This window comes from Mustela putorius, unplaced genomic scaffold (assembly GCF_011764305.1).
Source record: "Mustela putorius furo isolate JIRA1106 unplaced genomic scaffold, ASM1176430v1.1 tig00003923_pilon_pilon_pilon, whole genome shotgun sequence".
Classification (NCBI taxonomy): Eukaryota; Metazoa; Chordata; class Mammalia; order Carnivora; family Mustelidae; genus Mustela; species Mustela putorius.
In genome coordinates, this window is record NW_025422068.1 from 10,349,384 (window position 1) to 10,367,785 (window position 18,402).

An 18,402-nucleotide genomic window follows, 5' to 3' on the forward strand; every position below is an offset into this window, starting at 1 on the left:
TATCTGTTTCCTAAAGGTGCTCATTGTGGGTCGGGACTGCTCTCCGGAGACACGTTTCCCGTGACGTTAACACCATGTCATCTCATCCCAGGCGTGTGGGAGGAGCGTGTGTGTCCTTGAATGTCTGCCATGCTGGCCCACCGCGTCCTTTTCTGAAAACTCCCATGCCTTCTTGGTGCCAATGCTGAGGCTGGTGGGAGGGGGCTGGGTTGGATCGGGAAGGAGGAAGAGGGGTGCTAGTTTGGTCTCTAACAGCAAGGATGTGGTTCGAACTTCTCAAGAAAGCACTCAGAGTCATTCTGATTTTGATGTCCACTGGCCATCGCACCCAGAGGAGACTGCCAGGCCGGCCTCCAGGGGACCACCTCTGTACACACCTCAGCAGATGCCAAGCAGACGAGTCCGCAGGCCTCAGGGTCAAGGTGGTCACATAAGCACTCGGCTCTAAGCTCTTGACGGGGGCTGGACGACCCCCTGTCCTGTGTAGCGGGTGTGCTGCTCTGGGTGGCCAGTCTCAGAGGAGGGACGAAAGGCAAGACTTTCTCTTGGGAACCTTTAGGAAGAGGCTCTTTAACAGAAAGTAGAATAAGAGACAAGAAAATACGGAGCGGGCCAAGGAGCAGCAACTCGGGCCCCATGTCCGTAAGCAGCAGCGCCTGCAAGCTTTAGTACACATTGTGAGTGGGGAGCACAAAAGGTATTAAAAAAGAAAAAATACCCAGCTGTCACCCTGACACAGAAAAGCATGTGATTATTCCGAGACATGTTTGCTACGCAACCCTCATCTCCTCCACCGGCCCCTGCTCCTCTCTGGGAACAGTCAAGCTTGTTGGGGCCCACTTTCTCCTGCTGGCTTGGGGCGGGTTTTCAGTCCTGCGAGGCCACGTGGGCGATAACGCTGTCCTCAAAGCCTCCCCTTGCGGGGGACCTTGCAATTTAACCCTGAGCCCCAACCTATACTCGGAAAGCCCTGCCATTCTTCCAAAAATGGACGTTGACAGAAAGATACAAAATAAGAAAGGTGATTGTAAATTAAATCACGAAAGAGGTGACCCCCCGGAGCCCATTTAGAAAAAATCAGGTCTTGTTCTCGTCATACATGTCCAGGGAAGGTTCGATGGTGGAGAATTCACTTTCGTACACAAGGCTCCGAGGAGACAAGGAGTTTCGGTGGAAGAAGTGACCACCTGGAAAAGGGACAAGAAGAAACAGACTTAATCCGGGCGTCAGGCCTCCCCTTCCCGCACAGCTCGGAGGAAGCACATGGATTTCTCTTCAAAGCGGCACATTTTCTCAGATAGCTCCATTTGGGGCTGTTATCATGAGACAAATGGAAAGAATTCAGGCATTCCCTCAACTTAGGCACAACATAAACACGTAAATCCCAATGTTCAGATCCCCAAGAGATTAACACCTGGAGCTTTTCTTTTTTAAAGATTTCATTTATTTGTTTGAGAGAGAGCACAAGCAGGGGGAGCAGCAGGCAGAGGGAGAAGTAGGCTCCCCACTGAGCAGGAAGCTTGATGTGGGACTTGATCTCAGGACCCTGAGATCATGACTTGAGCCAAAGGCAGATGCTCAACTGACTGAGCCACCCAGGTGCCCCTAATTTTTTTCCCCAGTGTTAGACTCTATCTGCTGAGGCAACGCTACAGAAGATGAAGACTTCCCCCTCTCTTCCTCTATCCCTACTTTCTACTCTCCAATATAATGATATTTTGATACAAATTTCAGCATTTACATTATTTGACTATTTCTGCTAGTCATAGCGAAGCCATGCTCACATTTCCTTTTCCAAACAACTGATTCGTTTGCACAGGTTTCCTAACATATAACTGACATACAATAAAATGCATGTATTTCAAACCAAGACCAGATTCAAGATGGTGGGCATCTCTGTCCCCCCAAAAGTTTCCTGGAGCCTCTGGTAATTCTTCTCTTTTTCCTGCCCTACTTCCACCCTCAGATAAACACAGATGAGGCTACGTCTTTCTAGAATTTTTTTAAACATGGATTCATAGTTATTTTTTGGCTCTTACAAATAAATTTGCTATAACACCTGTGTCCAAGTCTGAGTGAGGATGGTGCTTTCTTTTCTCTCGGGTAGATACCTAGGACCAGAGTGTCTATGTGGGTGTATGTTGACTTTTCTAGAATGCATCACTGTTCCCCAAGCAGTGTATGGGAGTCCCAGTTCCTCTGCACCCTCACCAGCACTAAGATGGCCAATCTTTGACGCTCTGGCCCTTCAAGTACGAGCATAGGAATATCTCGTCGTACTTCTAATTTGTATTTCCCTGAACTTGAGGCATCCACCCATGTGCCTATTAGCCAACTGTATATCTGCTTTTGTGAAGCATTTTGGTAAAAATCTCTTGCCCATTAAAAAAACTGGGCTGTCTTGGGGCGCCTGGGTGGCTCAGTGGGTTAAAGCCTCTGCCTTCGGCTCAGGTCATGATCCCAGGGTCCTGGGATCGAGCCCCGCATCGGGCTCTCTGCTCAGCGGGGAGCCTGCTTCCTCCTCTCTCTCTGCCTGCCTCTCTGCCTACTTGTAATCTCTCTCTGTCAAATAAATAAAATTCTTAAAAAAAAAAAACTGGGCTGTCTTCCTATTATTGAGCAGTAAGAGTTTTTATATATTTTATTCATTTATTTATATATTTATATATAATTAATAAAAATGATAATAGTTATTATATAAAAATATATTTTCCAGAAACAAGTCTTCCATCACATATGGTTTGCAAATATTTTCGCCCAGTTGGAGGCTTGCCTTTTTACTTCCAGAACAATGTCATTTGAAAACCAAAAGTTTTAAAATTTTGATAAAAATCTAGTTTATGGATTTTCCTTTTTTATAGTTTGCACATTTTGTGTCAGAATAAAGAAATCTTTGCCAAATCCAAGGTCAGTCAGATCTCCTCCTATGCGTTTAGCCAGAAGCTTAACAGTTTTAGTGCTTACATTTAGATGTAATCTGTTCTGGTCAAAGAAAGACATGATGTTGGCTTTGTCAAGGAGAGCATATTTTTCGACGCCTAAAAACACTCCCTACTTACTGATCAAATGATGAGGACTGTTTTCGCTATTAAGCACATAATGTTATTATGTAAACTCTTAGTTGAGGCATAACCTGTATAAGGTATGTGTACAAATCATAAGTACATACAGGTAAATTTGAATGTGCACAGAGAGAACACACCCTGAAATCATCACTTAATCAAGAACTAGGCCCTGTGGCTTCCCATGAGTCCCCCTATCAACCCCAATCACCAGACCCTCCCGAAGGAAACCACAATCCAGACTTCTCACACCATGGTTTAATTGTGTCTGTCTTTAATGGAAACAGTGTTCTTTTGTGTCTTGATTCCTTCAATGTTATGTGGTGATATTGATCCATGTCATGAAATAGATCAGGAATTGGTTTTCACAGTGGTGTGACATTCTGTTGTGTGACTACCTCACCATTTACATACATCCGCTCTTCTCCTGGTGCACATTGGAATGGTTTCCATTTTGGAGCTCCTATGAATGTTGCTGTGAGAAACAGTCTTGTGTGTATCTTTTGCACACATGCACATGGAATTCTCTTGGAATTATGGGATCTTGGGGTCTGTATATGTCTATCTGTAGCACATGTTGGCTGTATTCCAAAGTGGGTGGACCAGTTTCTACCTCCACCACTAGACGAGAATTCCAATTGCTTTGTATCTGCACCAATACTTGCTATTTTCTGTATGTTTTCATTCTAGCACTTTTGGGGGGGGTATATAATGGTATTTCACAATGGTTTTAATTTTTCATTCCACTGATGCCAAAAAAGGATGAACTCCTTTTCACATGTTTTTAGGGTATTTGTACATCTTGTTCATCCCGAAACACCTGTATATTTACTTCTTTTTTTTTACAAGTTGTGGTATAACTGACATATAACATTATATTAGTTTTAGGTGTGCAATGTAATGGTTCGATATTTTTGTGTATCGTGTGACATGATTACAAGAAGTCCGATGAAAATATAGTTACAAAATTCCTTTTCTTATGATGGGAACTTTTAACGTCTATTCTCTTAGCTACTTTCAAATATACCATACAGTATTATTAATTGCAGCAACCATGTTTCACATCACATCCCCGTGACTTACTGTTCTATTTTTTGTTTTGTTTTGGTTTTATGATTTCTTTGTTTTATAACTGGACATTAGTACCTTTTGATCCCTTTTACCCATATCGCCCACACCTAACCACCCCACCTCTAGCAACCACCAATCTTCTCTGTGTCTGTGAACTTGGTATTGGTTTTTGTTTTTAAGTTCCACATGTAAATGAGATCATAAGGTGTTTGTCTTTTTCTGACTTACTTCACTTCCTGTGATGCCCTCAAGGTCCATCCACATTGTTGCGAATAGCAAGATTTCCTTCTTTTTAAATGGCTGAATAGGACGCATGCGCTTGTGCGCGAACGCGCGCGCACACACACACACATTTTCTTCATCCATTCATCCATCTATGGACGCTTAGGTTGTTTCTTTATCTTGGCTATTGTAAATAATGCATGACGAACATTAGGGTACATGTGTCTTTTAGAGTTCGTGTTTTGGGGTTTTTTTTAGTATATATTTTTTAATTTTAAATTTTTTATTTATAAACATATATTTTTATCCCCAGGGGTACAGGTCTGTGAATCGCCAGGTTTACACACTTCACAGCACTCACCATAGTACATACCCTCCGCAATGTCCATAACCCCACCCCCCATTCTCCCAACCCCCCTCCCCCCAGCAACCCTCAGTTTGTTTTGTGAGATTAAGAGTCCCTTATGGTTTGTCTCCCTCCCAATCCCATCTTGTTTCATTTATTCTTCTCCTACTCCCTTAACCCCCATGTTGCATCACCACTTCCTCATATCAGGGAGATCATATGATAGTTGTCTTTCTCTGCTTGACTTATTTCGCTAAGCACGATATGCTCTAGTTCCATCCACGTTGTCGCAAATGGCAAGATTTCATTTCTTTTGATGGCTGCATAGTATTCCATTGTGTATATATACCACATCTTCTTGATCCATTCATCTGTTGATGGACATCTAGGTTCTTTCCATAGTTTGGCTATTGTGGACATTGCTGCTATAAACATTCGGGTGCACGTGCCCTTTCGGATCACTAAGTTTGTATCTTTAGGGTAAATACCCAGTAGTGCAATTACTGGGTCATAGGGCAGTTCTATTTTCAACACTTTGAGGAACCTCCATGCTGTTTTCCAGAGTGGTTGCACCAGCTTGCATTCCCACCAACAGTGTAGGAGTGTTCCCCTTTCTGCCCATCCTCGCCAGCATCTGTCATTTCCTGACTTGTTAATTTTAGCCATTCTGACTGGTGTGAGGGGATATCTCATTGTGGTTTTGATTTGTGTTTCCCTGATGCCGAGTGATATGGAGCACTTTTTCATGTGTCTGTTGGCCATCTGGATGTCTTCTTTGCAGAAATGTCTACTCATGTCCTCTGCCCATTTCTTGATTGGATTATTTGTTCTTTGGGTGTTGAGTTTGCTAAGTTCTTTATAGATTTTGGACACGAGTCCTTTATCTGATATGTCGTTTGCAAATATCTTCTCCCATTCTGTCAGTTGTCTTTTGGTTTTGTTAACTGTTTCCTTTGCTGTGCAAAAACTTTTGATCTTGATAAAATCCCAATAGTTCATTTTTGCCCTTGCTTCCCTTGCCTTTGGCGATGTTCCTAGGAAGATGTTGCTGCGGCCGAGGTCAAAGAGGTTGCTGCCTGTGTTCTTCTCAAGGATTTTGATGGATTCCTTTCTCACATTGAGGTCCTTTATCCATTTGAGACTATTTTCGTGTGTGGTGTAAGGAAATGGTCCAATTTCATTTTTCTGCATATGGCTGTCCAATTTTCCCAACACCATTTATTGAAGAGGCTGTCTTTAGAGTTTGTGTTTTTGTTTTTCTCATTTAAATACCCAGGAGTGGAATTGCTAGGCCTTATGGTAGCTCTTGTTTTAACGTTTTGATGCTCCATACTGTTTTCCACAGTGGTTGCACCAGTTTGCATTCCCACCAACAGTGTAAGTAGGTTCCCTTTCAGGATGCCTGGGTGGCTCAGTTGGTTAAGCGTCTGCCTTTGGCTCAGGTCATGATCTCAAGGTCCTAGGATCACCCTTGTTGGGTCCCCTGCTCAGTAGGGAGTCTGCTTCTCCCCCTCCTTCTGCCCCTCCCCCAACTTATACTCTCTCAAATAAATAAAATCTTTTTTTTTTTTTAAGTCTTCTCTTTCTCCACATCCTCGCCAAGACCTGTTGTTTCTTATGTTGTTGATTTTAGCCATTCTGACTGGTGTGAGGTAGTATCTCACTGTGGCTTTGATTTGCATTTCCCTGATGCCAAGTGACACTGAGCATTTTTTCATGTGTCTGTTGGCCATCTGGATGTCTTCTTTGGGAAAATGTTTATCCACATCCTATGCCCATTTTAAATTGGATTGTTTTCTTGATATTGAGTTGTATAAGCTATTGGTATATTTTGACTATTAACTACTTGCCAGATATATGATTTACAACTATCTTCTCCCGTTCAGGAGGTTGTCTTTTTGTTTTGTTGATGGTTTCCTTTGCTGTGCAAAAGCTTTTCAGTTTGGTGTAGTCCCAATTGTTTATTTTTGCCTTTATTTCCTTTGCCTGGGGAGACATATTTGGAAAACTATTGCTAAAGGTAAGGTCTAAGAGATTACTATGTATGTATTCTTTATTTTTATGGTGTCAGGTCTTAGATTTAGGTCTTTAATCTGTTTTATTTTTGTGTATGTGTAATAAATTGGTCCAGTTTTCCCAGACCTATTTATTGAAGAGACTGTCTCTTCCCCATTGTATATTTGCCTCTTTTGTCATAAATGAATTGCCCATATAAGCATGGATTTACTTCTGGGCTCTATTCTGTTCCATTGATCTGTGTCTATTTTTATGCCAGGACCATACTGTTTTGATTAGTATATCTTTGCATTATGTCATTTAGGCTCCAGTGTGTGTGCGTGCGTGTGTGCGTGTGTGTGTGTTTTGTACTTGAATTCCCATTTCACACATTTCATTCTTGATATGATTTCAATCTTTTAAAAAAAGATTTTATTTATGTATTTAACAGAGAGAGAGAGATCACAAGTAGGCAGAGAGGCAGGCTGAGAGAGTGGGGAAGCAGGCTCCCCACAGGACAGAGAGCCTGATGCGGGGCTCGATCCCAGGACACTGAGATAATGACCTGAGCCAAAGGCAGAGGCTTAACCCACTGAACCACCCAGGCACATCTCAATCTTTTTTTTTTTTTTTTTTTAGGTAAATTTATTTATTCATTTGAGAGAAAGAGCAAGAGCATGGGCAGGGGGGAAGGGCAGAGGGAGAAGGAGTAGCAGACTTCCCACTGAGCAGGGAGCCTGATGTGGGGCTTGCTCTCAGAACCCTGGGATCATGGCCTGAGCCGAGGGCAGACACTTAACTGATTGGGCCACCCAGATGCCCCGTGACTTCAATCTTTTAAAATTTATTGAGACTGTTTTTTGGCCTAACATGAGATCAGTTATGGAGAATATTCCGTGTGCACTTGAAAAGAATGCGTATTCTGCTATTTTTGGTTGGAATGCTCTGTACGTATCCATTTGGCACATCTGGTCTAATGTGTCCTTCAAAGCCACTGTTTCCTTATTGATTTTCTGCCTGAATGATCTATCCATTGGTGTAATTATATGTCTTTTTAGATCTAAAGTGAGTCTCCTGTAGGCAGCATATAGATGAGTCTTGTTTTTTATCCATTGAGTCACTCCACATCTTTCGATTGGAGCATTTAGTCCACTTACATTTAAAGTAATTACTGATAGGTATGGACTTATTGCCATTTTGTTCATTGTTTTCTGGTTGTTTTTATAATTCTTCTCTTTTCCTTTCTTCTTCTCTTACTTTCTCTATTTTTTGTGTATTTATTACAAGTTTTTGTTTTGTGATTATCATGAAGTTCCTATATAATATTGTATTTATATAATGGTCTTTATTGACAGTCACTTATGTTAGAACACATTCTAGAACCACATTTTTACCCCCCACTCCACATTTGACATACATGACATCACATTTTACAACTTTCTATTCTGTTACCTCCTTTTTTTTTTTTTAAATATTTTATTTATTTATTTGACAGAGAGAGATCACAAGTAGGCAGAGAGGCAGGCAGAGAGAGAGAGAGAAGGAAGCAGGCACCCCGCTCAGCAGAGAACCCGATGCGGGACTCGATCCCAGGACCCTGAGATCATGACCTGAGCCGAAGGCAGCGGCTCAACCGACTGAGCCACCCAGGCACCCCTTCCTTTTTTTTTTTTTTTTTTTTAAGATTTTATTTATTTATTTATTTATTGAAGAGAGAGAAAGCACAAGTAGGGGGAGGACAGAGGGAGAAGCAGACTGACTCCCTGCTGAGCAGGGAGCCTGATGCAGGACTTGATTCTAGGACCCTGGGATCACCACCTGAGCAGAAGGCAGATGCTTAACTAAGTCACCCAGGTGCCCTTATTCTGTGTCTCTCTTAACTAATTTTTGTAGATATAACTGATTTTATTGGGTTTTTTTAATCTTTTGACTTATATACTAGCATTATAACTGATTGACCTACTTTTACTATGTTTGCTTTATCAGTGAATTATTTTTCCATTCATAATTGTCTTATTTCTAATTATGGCCTTTTCTTCTTAAAAAAAAAAATCCCTTTAACATTTCTTGTAAGGCTAACATAGTGGTGATAAACTCCTTTAACTTTTGTTTGTTTGGGAAACTCTTTATATCTCCTCTAAGTCTGAATGATAACTTTGTCAGGTAGAGTATTCTTAGCTGTGGGTTTTTTCCTTTCAGAACTTTGAATATATCATGCCGCAGGCTTCTGGCCTGCAAGGTTTCTGTTGAAAAACCAGCTGAGACCCTGACGATTTCTCTTGTACATAACTTCTGTTTTTCTCTTGCTGCTTTAAAAATGCTTTCTTTGAGATTTTAATTATTATGTGTCTTGGTGTGGACCTCCATTGTCTCAACTTGTTTGGGGCTCTTTGATTTCTGGACCTGGATGTCTTTTTCTGATTTTCATAGCCAGATGTTATGGCAGCTTGTCTTCCCAGTGTAGGTCCTCAGGCCCAGCAGTGTCAGATGTGGGGCTTGGTCCCTTCCCTCTTCAGGGAACCTCTGTGTCTGTTATATCCCTCCTGCTTGTGGTTTGCTGTGCTGGGGGTTTGGCTCCCTACCTAGTTTCTGTCCCTCCTACACTTCTCGGTGTGATCTCTTTATGTCTTTATCTGTAAAATAGCTGTTCTACCAGTGTCTGGATGTGTCTGTGGGAGGAGGTGAACTTAGGATCCTCCTTTCCCACCATCTTCCTGAGATCTCTAGTAGGTAGCCTTTTCATTATGTTGATGGTTTCCTTTGTTGTGCAGAATGCCTGTTTATTTATTTTGCTCATTTCCACATCAGTTAGTCAGTCTTTTTCTTCTTTATTCTGACTAGAAGTCCTTTGTCAGATAAAAGCATTGCAGGTAGCTTCTTCCAAATAGTGTATTCTGGTTAACAGAATTCCTTAATTTTATTGTGAACCAGTTTATCTCTTATTTTATGGATTTTTGAGTCCTGTTTAAGAAAACTTTGCCTATCCCAAGGTTTTGAAGATAATTCTATTTTATCTTTCAGGAGCCTCTTTGTTTTACCTTTCACATTTCCATTTCAAATTAATTTTAATTCAAATTAATTTTTGAGTGTGGTGTGAAGATTCATTTTTTTTCTTTATAGATATTTAGTTGACCCAGCACCCTTTATTGAAAAGACCATTCTTATTTCTACTACTATACAGTGCTACCTTTGACGTGAATCAAGTGTCCATAAATGCATGGTTGTTTGGGATTATATTGTGTTCCACTAAGCTATTTGTCCATCCTTGTATAAATAACTCATTATTTTTTAAAAAAATATACAGCTATAGTGCTGTTGTTGTTTTAAGATTTAGTTTATTTATTTGACAAAGAGAGAGAGAGAGATCACAAGCAGGTGGAGAGAGAGGGGGAAGCAGGCTCCCCACCAAGCCAAGACCCCAATGCGGGGCTTGATCCCAGGACCCCGAGATGATGACCCGAGCTGAAGGCAGAGGCTTAACCCATTGAGCCACCCAGGTGCCCCTCAATAACTCATTCTTAATTACTATACTTTTATAAAAAGTTTTAATACAGTTCTAGAAATCCTCCCACCTTATCATTTTTTAAGATTGTCTTGTTATTGTTGTCTCTTTTCATTTCCACATGAATTTTATAAATCAGGTTATCAAGACACACACACACACACACACACACACACACACACACACACCACTACTGGGATCTCATTAAAATTGCAGTTAATCTATAGATCAATTTGGGGAGAATTAACACTGTTACAATATTGAGTCTTACAAACTATGTACCTGGTATATCCATTTATTGAGGTCATCTTTAATTTCTCTCGCTGATGCTTAATAGTTTTCTGTGTAGAAGACCTGTGTATTTACTCATTAGTACTTGATGTTTATTTGATGCCTTTGCAAATGGTATCTTTCTGAAAATTTCATTTTAATTGCTTATTATAGAGGTACAGAAGCACAATTAACCCTGTAAATTTACTTATTTATTTTAAGAGCTTATTTGTAGGTTCTTTTGGATTTTCTATATATACACCACTATGTTGTATGTAAGTAGTGACAGTTTTATTTCTTCCTTTCCAATTCTTAAATCTTTTATTTCTTTTTCTTTCCTTATCATAACGGCTAAGACTGTCAATACAATGTTGAAAGACACAGTCACAACAGGTATTCTGATTTCTAATCTTAGGGAAAGTTTTTAATATTTTATCATTAAGTATGATATTTGCTGTAGTTTTGAAAATATGCATTATTAGATTAAGGAAGTGTTCATCTTTTTTTAAAGTTTGCTGAATGTTCTTTCTTTCTTTCTTTAAAAAAGATTTTATATTAAGTAATCTCTACACCCAATGTGGGGCTTGAACTCACAACCCTGAGATCAAGAGTCACATGCTTTTCTGCCTGAGCCTGCCAGGTGCCTCCAATTTTTCTTTTTTTTAAATCAGGAATGGATGTTGAATTTTAACAAGTGTTTATTCTGTACCTATTAAACATGATTTTCCACTTTTATTCTGTTAATGCGTTGAATCACACTGATTTTTCAACCTTGCAGTTTTTAATAAGTCCAAGTGGTTGTAATTTTTTCTATTTATATGTTGTCAGATTCATTGAGCTAGTTATCTTATTTACTGTATTTGTATCTGTAATTATAAAAGAAATTAACCTGCAATTTTCTCTTTTTTTTTTGTAATACCCTTGTTGTAATGCTAGTCTCATTCAAAGACTTGGGAAGTTTTCCTCTTTCTATTCTCTGAATAAATTTGTGTAAGATTGCTGTCATTTCTTCCTTAAATGTTAGACTTCACCAATGAAACCATTTAAGCCGAGAACTTTTCTCTGAGGGAAGATTTTATTTTATTTTTAAAAAAGATTTACTTATTTTAGAGTGAGAGTGGGTGAGAGAGCACATGCAAGTGGGGGGAGCGGCAGAGGGAGAGAATCTTTAAGCAGACTCACCACTGAGCCCTGAGAGAAGATTTTAAACTGTTGATTTAATTTATTGCCTAGATGTAGAATTCAGCTTTCCTATTTCTTCTTTCGTCAATTTTGATACTTTGCATTTTCCGAGGATTTGTCTATTCATTTAAATATCAGAATTTACTAACATAAATTTGTCATAATATCCTTTTATTTTTATTGTTGTAAAAAACACAGAACATGAAATTTGCCATCTTAACCATTTTTTAAAATATCTTATTTCTTTGTCAGAGAGAGAACGAGAGTGAGCACACAAGTGGGGGAGGGACAGAGGGAGAATCAGGCTCTGCACTGAGCGAAGAGCCCGATGTGGGATTTGATCCCAGGACCACCCTGGGATCATGACCTGAGCCAAAGGCAGATACTTAACCAACTGAGCCACCCAGACGACCCTCATCTTACCCATTTTTAAGTGTATCATTCAGTAGTGTTGAGTATTTTCACATTGTTGTGAAATACATTTCCAGAACTTTTTCATCTTGCAAATCTGAAACTCTATACCTATTAAAGGACTTCCTTATCCCTCCTTCCACCAGCCCTTGGTAACCACTATTCTACTTTCTATTTTTATAAATCTGGTCTTATTACTTCTTTTAATGCATATAGGTTCTATAGTGATACCTGTTTTCATCCCTGATACTGGTCATTTGGGTCTTTCTATTATTTTAAGATTTTATTCATTTATTTGAGAGAGAGAGTGTGAGTGAATAAGAAAGCATACAAGCAGGGGCAGAGGGAGTGGGAGAGGGAGAAGCAGGCTCCCCTGCTGAGCAAGGAGCTGGTGCTTGACCCCAGGACCCCAGGACCATGGCTTGAGCCAAAGGGAGACACTTAACTGACGGAGCCACCTGAGCCACCCAGGCATCCTGGGTCTTTTTTCTTGATAGCAGAGATCTGCTAGCTTTATTTATTTTAAGATTTTATTTATTTATTTGACAGAGAGATCACAAGTAGGCAGAGAGGCAGGCAGAGAGAGAGAGAGGGAAGCAGGTTCCCTGCTGAGCAGAGAGCCCGATGCGGGACTCGATCCCAGAACCCTGGGATCATGACCTGAGCCGAAGGCAGAGGCTTTAACCCACTGAGCCACCCAGGCGCCCTCTGCTAGCTTTATTAATGGTCTTTTTTATTTTTTTAAGATTTTATTTATTTATTTGACAGAGAAAGAGAGATCTCAAGTAGGCAGAGAGGCAGGCAGAGGGAGAGGGGGAAGCAGGCTCCCTGCTGAGCAGAGAACCTGATGCAGGGCTTGATCCCAGGACCCTGAGATCATGACCTAAGCCAAAGGCAGGGGCTCAACCCACTGAGCCACGGAGGTGCTCCAATAGTCTTTTTCAAGAAACAATTTTGTGCTTGGCTGTTTTTTTCCCCCTCTTATATATTTGGTTCCCAACTGAATTCATTTATGCTCTTTATTATTTCCTTTATTTGACAGGAATGCTTAGAGCACTGACTTCTAGCCATTTTTTCTGTTCTAATATATGCATTTAAGGTCACAGACTTTCCTCTAAATGGATTTAGCTGCATCAGCCAAGTTTTGATAATTTCCACTGCAATTTCGTCTCAAGCTTTCTTTTTTCTTTTTTTTTTAAGTAGGCTCCATGCCCACTGTGGAGCTTGAATCCATAGCCCTGAGATCAAGAGTCAGAAGCTCTACCAACTGAACCACCCAGACACCCCTGACTTATAAGCTTTTTAGAAATATATTACCAGAGGGGTGCCTGGCTGACTCAGTTGGCGGCAAATGTGACTGTTGATCTTGGGAGCTGTGGGTTCAAGACCCAAGTAGAGATTACTTAAGAAAAATAAAATCTTAAAAACAAAAAAGAGGTATATTACTTGATTTCAAATATTTAGGGATCATTTTAATTACCTTTTCACTATTGATTTCTAAATTAATTCCACTGGTCGGAAAACATACTCTGTATGATTTCAATCCTTACAAATTTGTTGAAATTTCACCCAGTATATGGTCTATTTTAGTAAATGCACTTGAAAATAATATATAATCTATAGTTGATGAGTGCTACATATATGTCAATTAGATCTTTGCTAATTGTGCTGTTCAAATCCAGATCCTTGATGAGTATTTGTATGCTTGTTAAAAAGAGGTGTGTTTAGGGGTGCCTGGGTGGCTCAGTGGGTTAAAGCCTCTGCCTTCAGCTCAGGTCATGATCAGGGTCCTGGGATCGAGCCCCACATTGGGCTCTTTGCTCCGCAGGGAGCCTGCTTCCCCCTTCTCTCTCTGCTTTCCTCTCTGCCTACCTGTGATCTCTGTCTGACAAATGAATAAAATAAAAAGTCTTAAAAAAAAAAAAAGAGGTGTGTTTAAATTTCCCACTATGATGCTGAAATTACTGGTCCTTTGAGATCTACCCATTTTTGCTCCAGATGTTTTGAGGATATATTAGGTACACAAAATTTAGAATTATTTTCTTCATGACAGATTAACTTTTTCATCATTATGAAATGTCCTCTTTGTCTTAAAGCATATTTTGTCTGCTATTTATATAAAAAAAGATTTTCTTTTGATTAGTGTTTACATGGTATATATTCTTCTATCATTTTACTTTCAACACTCCTGTCATCTTATATTAAAGAAGTATCACAAATATGTAGACCTATGTGTGTATTTATAAATTTTAAATTGTCTATCTTTATATTTGAATATTTAATCATCATTTTATATTCATTACTGACATACTGGGATACAAATTTACTATATTAATCCTTTCTATTTGTCCCTTCTGTTCCACCTTCTTTTGTGCTTTAAAAAAAAAATGTTTCCGGGGCGCCTGGGTGGCTCAGTGGGTTAAGCCGCTGCCTTCGGCTCAGGTCATGATCTCAGGGTCCTGGGATCGAGTCCCGCATCGGGCTCTCTGCTCGGCAGGGGCCTGCTTCCTTCCCTTCCCCTCTCTCTGCCTGCCTCTCTGCCTACTGTGATCTCTCTCTGTCAAATAAATAAATAAAATCTTTAAAAAAAAAAAATGTTTCCTCTTCCTTTGGATAATTTTATTATTCTATTTTTTCCTCTATAAGTTTATTATATCTTATTTTCCTATCCTTTTAGTCACAATACTAGCCTAGAGACTATTTTAGTTTGTTAGTCATTACCCTAATTACAACGTGTATCTGATTTTTAAAATTAATTTATTTTAAAAATATTAATTAATTTATTTATTTGAGAGAGATGTGAGCATGCACATGAGCTGGGGAGAGGGGCAGAGGGAGAGTGAGAAGCAGACTCCCCACTGAATGGGGAGCCCTATGTAGGGCTCTCTTTATCCCAGGACCCTGAGGTCATAACCTGAACCAAAGACAGATGCTTAACTGACTGAGCCACCGAGGCACCCCTATAGTTTTTTTTTTAAGGAAAATAGGGGGACACCTGGGTGGCTCAGTTGGTTAAGTGGCTGCCTTTGCCCAGCATCCTGGGATCGAGTCCCACATTGGGCTCCTTGCTCAGCAGGGAGCCTGCTTCTCCCTCTGCCTCTGCTGCCACTGTGCCTGCCTGTGCTCTCTCTCTCTCTCTGACAAATAAATAAAATCTTAAAAAAAATAAAGGAAAATATGAAGTATTGGTGAGGCCGTAGAAAAACTGTAACCCCTGTACACTACTGGCATGAATGTAAAATTGTTCAGCCATTGTGGGAAACATTTTGGAAGTTTCTCCAAAACAAACACAGAATTACCATAGGACTCAGCAATTTCATACTTACATGAAAAGAGAGATGCAAACAGATTCTTGTACAGCAATTCCTAGCAGCATTATTCACAATAGCCAAAGTTGGAAGCAGCTCAAATGTCCATCAGCAGACAAATGGATGAACAAACTGTGGTATACAAACACACACATATATACACACATACATACACACACACAATGAACTATTAGCCATAAAATGGCATGAAGTACTGATTCATGCTGCAATGTGGATTATCCCTGAAAACATTATCCTAAGTGAAAGAAGACAGACCAGAAGATCACATAATTTGTATGATTCCATTTATATGAGCTATCTAGACTAGGTATAGCCATAGACAGAACACAGATAGGTATTTTCCAAAGGCTGGACAGGAGGGTTGGAATGAAGAACAACTACTTTATGCATAGGGGTTTGCTTTTTGGGGTGATAAAAACTTCTTAAAACTGGATAGAGGTGGTGATCATACAACTGTGTGAATATACTAAATGCCATTTGCCACTTTAAAGTGGTTAATTTTATGTTATGTGAATTTCTTCTCAATTAAAAAGGCATCTTTTTTCTCTTTTTTTTTTTTTTTTAAGATTTTATTTTTTTTGACAGAGATCACAAGTAGGGAGACAGGCAGGCAGAGAGAGGAGGAAGCAGCCTCCCCGCAAAGCAGAGAGCCTGACATGGGGCTTGATCCCAGGACCCTGGGATCACGACCCGAGCTGAAAGCAGAGGCTTTAACCTACTGAGCCACCCAGGCGTCCCTTCTCTGTTTTCAAGATTTTCTTTTCCTTTTTTTTTTTTTTTTTTTAGTTTACTATGATGTATCTTGTTTTTTTTTTTTTTTTTCTCATATCTGTGGTTTGTCAGTTTTGGAAAATTCTCAGCCATTTTCTCTTCAAATATTGCTTCTGCTTCAATCTTCTTTCCTTCTATGACCTGACCCGAATTGCAGGTGTGTTAGGTTTTTTTCATCATGATCTAAATTCTCTTGTGTGACCCCTCACCACCACCTTTTTGTATTTTCCTTCCCTTTTTCCTTTTGTGCTTCAGTCGAATATTATCTCCTGACCTGTATTCCAGTTCACATATCCTTTCTTTGGCAATGCTTAAGTTGATGTTAAAGGTTCTATGAGGTTCTTACTGTCAGTTCTCACATTCCATTGACTTTTTTTGGTAGGGGGGCTGTTTCTATTTATTTCTGAAATTATCCATCTTGTCTTCAGTTTCCTGAGCATACTTAGAGTTATTTTTAAAGTCTATGTTTGAGGTGCCTGGGTGGCTCGGTGGGTTAAAGCCTCTGCCTTCGGCCCAGGTCATGATCTCAGGGTCCTGGGATCGAGCCCCGCATCGGGCTCTCTGCTCAGCAGGGAACCTGCTTCCCTCTCTCTCTCTCTCTGCCTGCCTCTCTGCCTACTTGTGACCTCTCTCTGTCAAATAAATAAATAAAATCTTTAAAAAAAAATAAAGTCTATGGGGCGCCTGGGTGGCTCAGTGGGTTAAGCCGCTGCCTTCGGCTCAGGTCATGGTCTCAGAGTCCTGGGATCGAGTCCCGCATCGGGCTCTCTGCTCAGCGGGGAGCCTGCTTCCTCCTCTCTCTCTCTGCCTGCCTCTCTGCCTACTTGTGATCTCTCTCTGTCAAATAAATAAAATCTTTAAAAAAAAAATAAATAAATAAATAAATAAATAAAGTCTATGTTTGATATTTCTGATATTTGTATTTCTGTGGCTCTATTTCTATTCTTTGTTTTTTCTCCTTTTTGGTTGTTTTGTCTTCTAGTATGCCTGGTATTTTTTATTCATTTATTTGTTTTGGACTGTACATAAGAAAACTGCAGAGATCTGAGGCTGCTGGTGGTAGTATCTTCCTCTGGAGGATTTCCACATATCACCTGAGGCTATGGGCATATCCTTTCTTCCAATTATAAATTAAGCAGATTCAAAGTTTGCTTCAGTCTTTGAAAAAGTTAGTTAAATTCTGGTTCAACCTCTACCTAGTTCAAGGGTACAGCCCTTGGGGAACCCCAGTGGAAAGTCTAGGGTGTTTATCAGGGCTCATTGCTCTTTGTGGTCTCTGAACTCAAGGTTATATCTTGCAAGTCCAGTAAGACTGCCTGAGCTGTCCTCATCAGTCATTCAGACCCCACGTTCTGGTTACTTCTCAGCCATTGTTCATGAATTGGCAAATGCCTCAAAAAGAAAAGCAGTGTTGAACATCAGGTCCATATTGCTGCACTTCCCTTTCCTCTGGGCTCTTGACTTCTCAAGTCCTCACCACACTGATAGGTCTTCAATGCTTTAAAGTAAAACGTTAAAAAAGTTTTTTCCATATTCTCTGGTTGTGCTAGGTATGATGTTTGAACTACAACAGGTTAGTATGACATTACCAGAAGCAGAAATGTGATCAATTTATTATCAATGGCTTAGAACTCCCCTTCATGTGGGTTAAAGTTTTTCTAGACTTTAGAATCTTAAATCTGATTAAAGTAATTAAAAAATAAAATAGAGAAGATTTTGTAATTCTCTGAAAAATATAAGTACTTGATTATGTGTGCTGTTCTATTTGCTGTTTTCTTTCTTCCACAGTTAGACCATATATTTATGGGTACAACTCAGATATATTTTATCTTCCTCTTTTCACATTATGCCAGTAAACACTCCATAGAATTCAATTGATTAGCATGAAAACTATCCCAATCACATCACTAATTTGTATCCAGATGGTTTTCTTTCTTTCTTTCTTCTTTTCTTTTTTTTTTAAAGATTTTATTTATTTATTTGACAGACAGAGATCACAAGTAGGCAGAGAGGCAGGCAGAGAGAGAGAGGCTCTCGCTGAGCAGAGAGCCCGATGTGGGGCTCAATCCCAGGACCCTGGGATCATGACCTGAGCCAAAGGCAGAGGCTTTAACCCACTGAGCCACCCAGGTGCCCCAAGATGGTTTTCTTTTTAATATTTTATTTATTAGTTGCACTAGTTCACTAGAGGCAACGCTACTGACTGAGAGAGAGAAAGAGACAGAGACACAGGTAGGCAGA

At 39.9% G+C, this 18,402-nt stretch overlaps 1 protein-coding gene across 1 annotated transcript in view; it reads right to left on the minus strand.

Annotated features, from left to right (window-relative positions):
• Positions 1-508: 508 nt before the first annotated feature.
• RNF130 (ring finger protein 130) overlaps positions 509-18,402 on the minus strand; it is a 133,698-nt gene continuing 115,804 nt past the window's right edge. Inside the window, exon 8 of the mRNA XM_045069343.1 lies at positions 509-1,187. Coding sequence (XP_044925278.1) covers positions 1,078-1,187 — 110 coding nt within the window. The 3' untranslated portion in view covers positions 509-1,077. The remainder of the gene's footprint in view (positions 1,188-18,402) is intronic.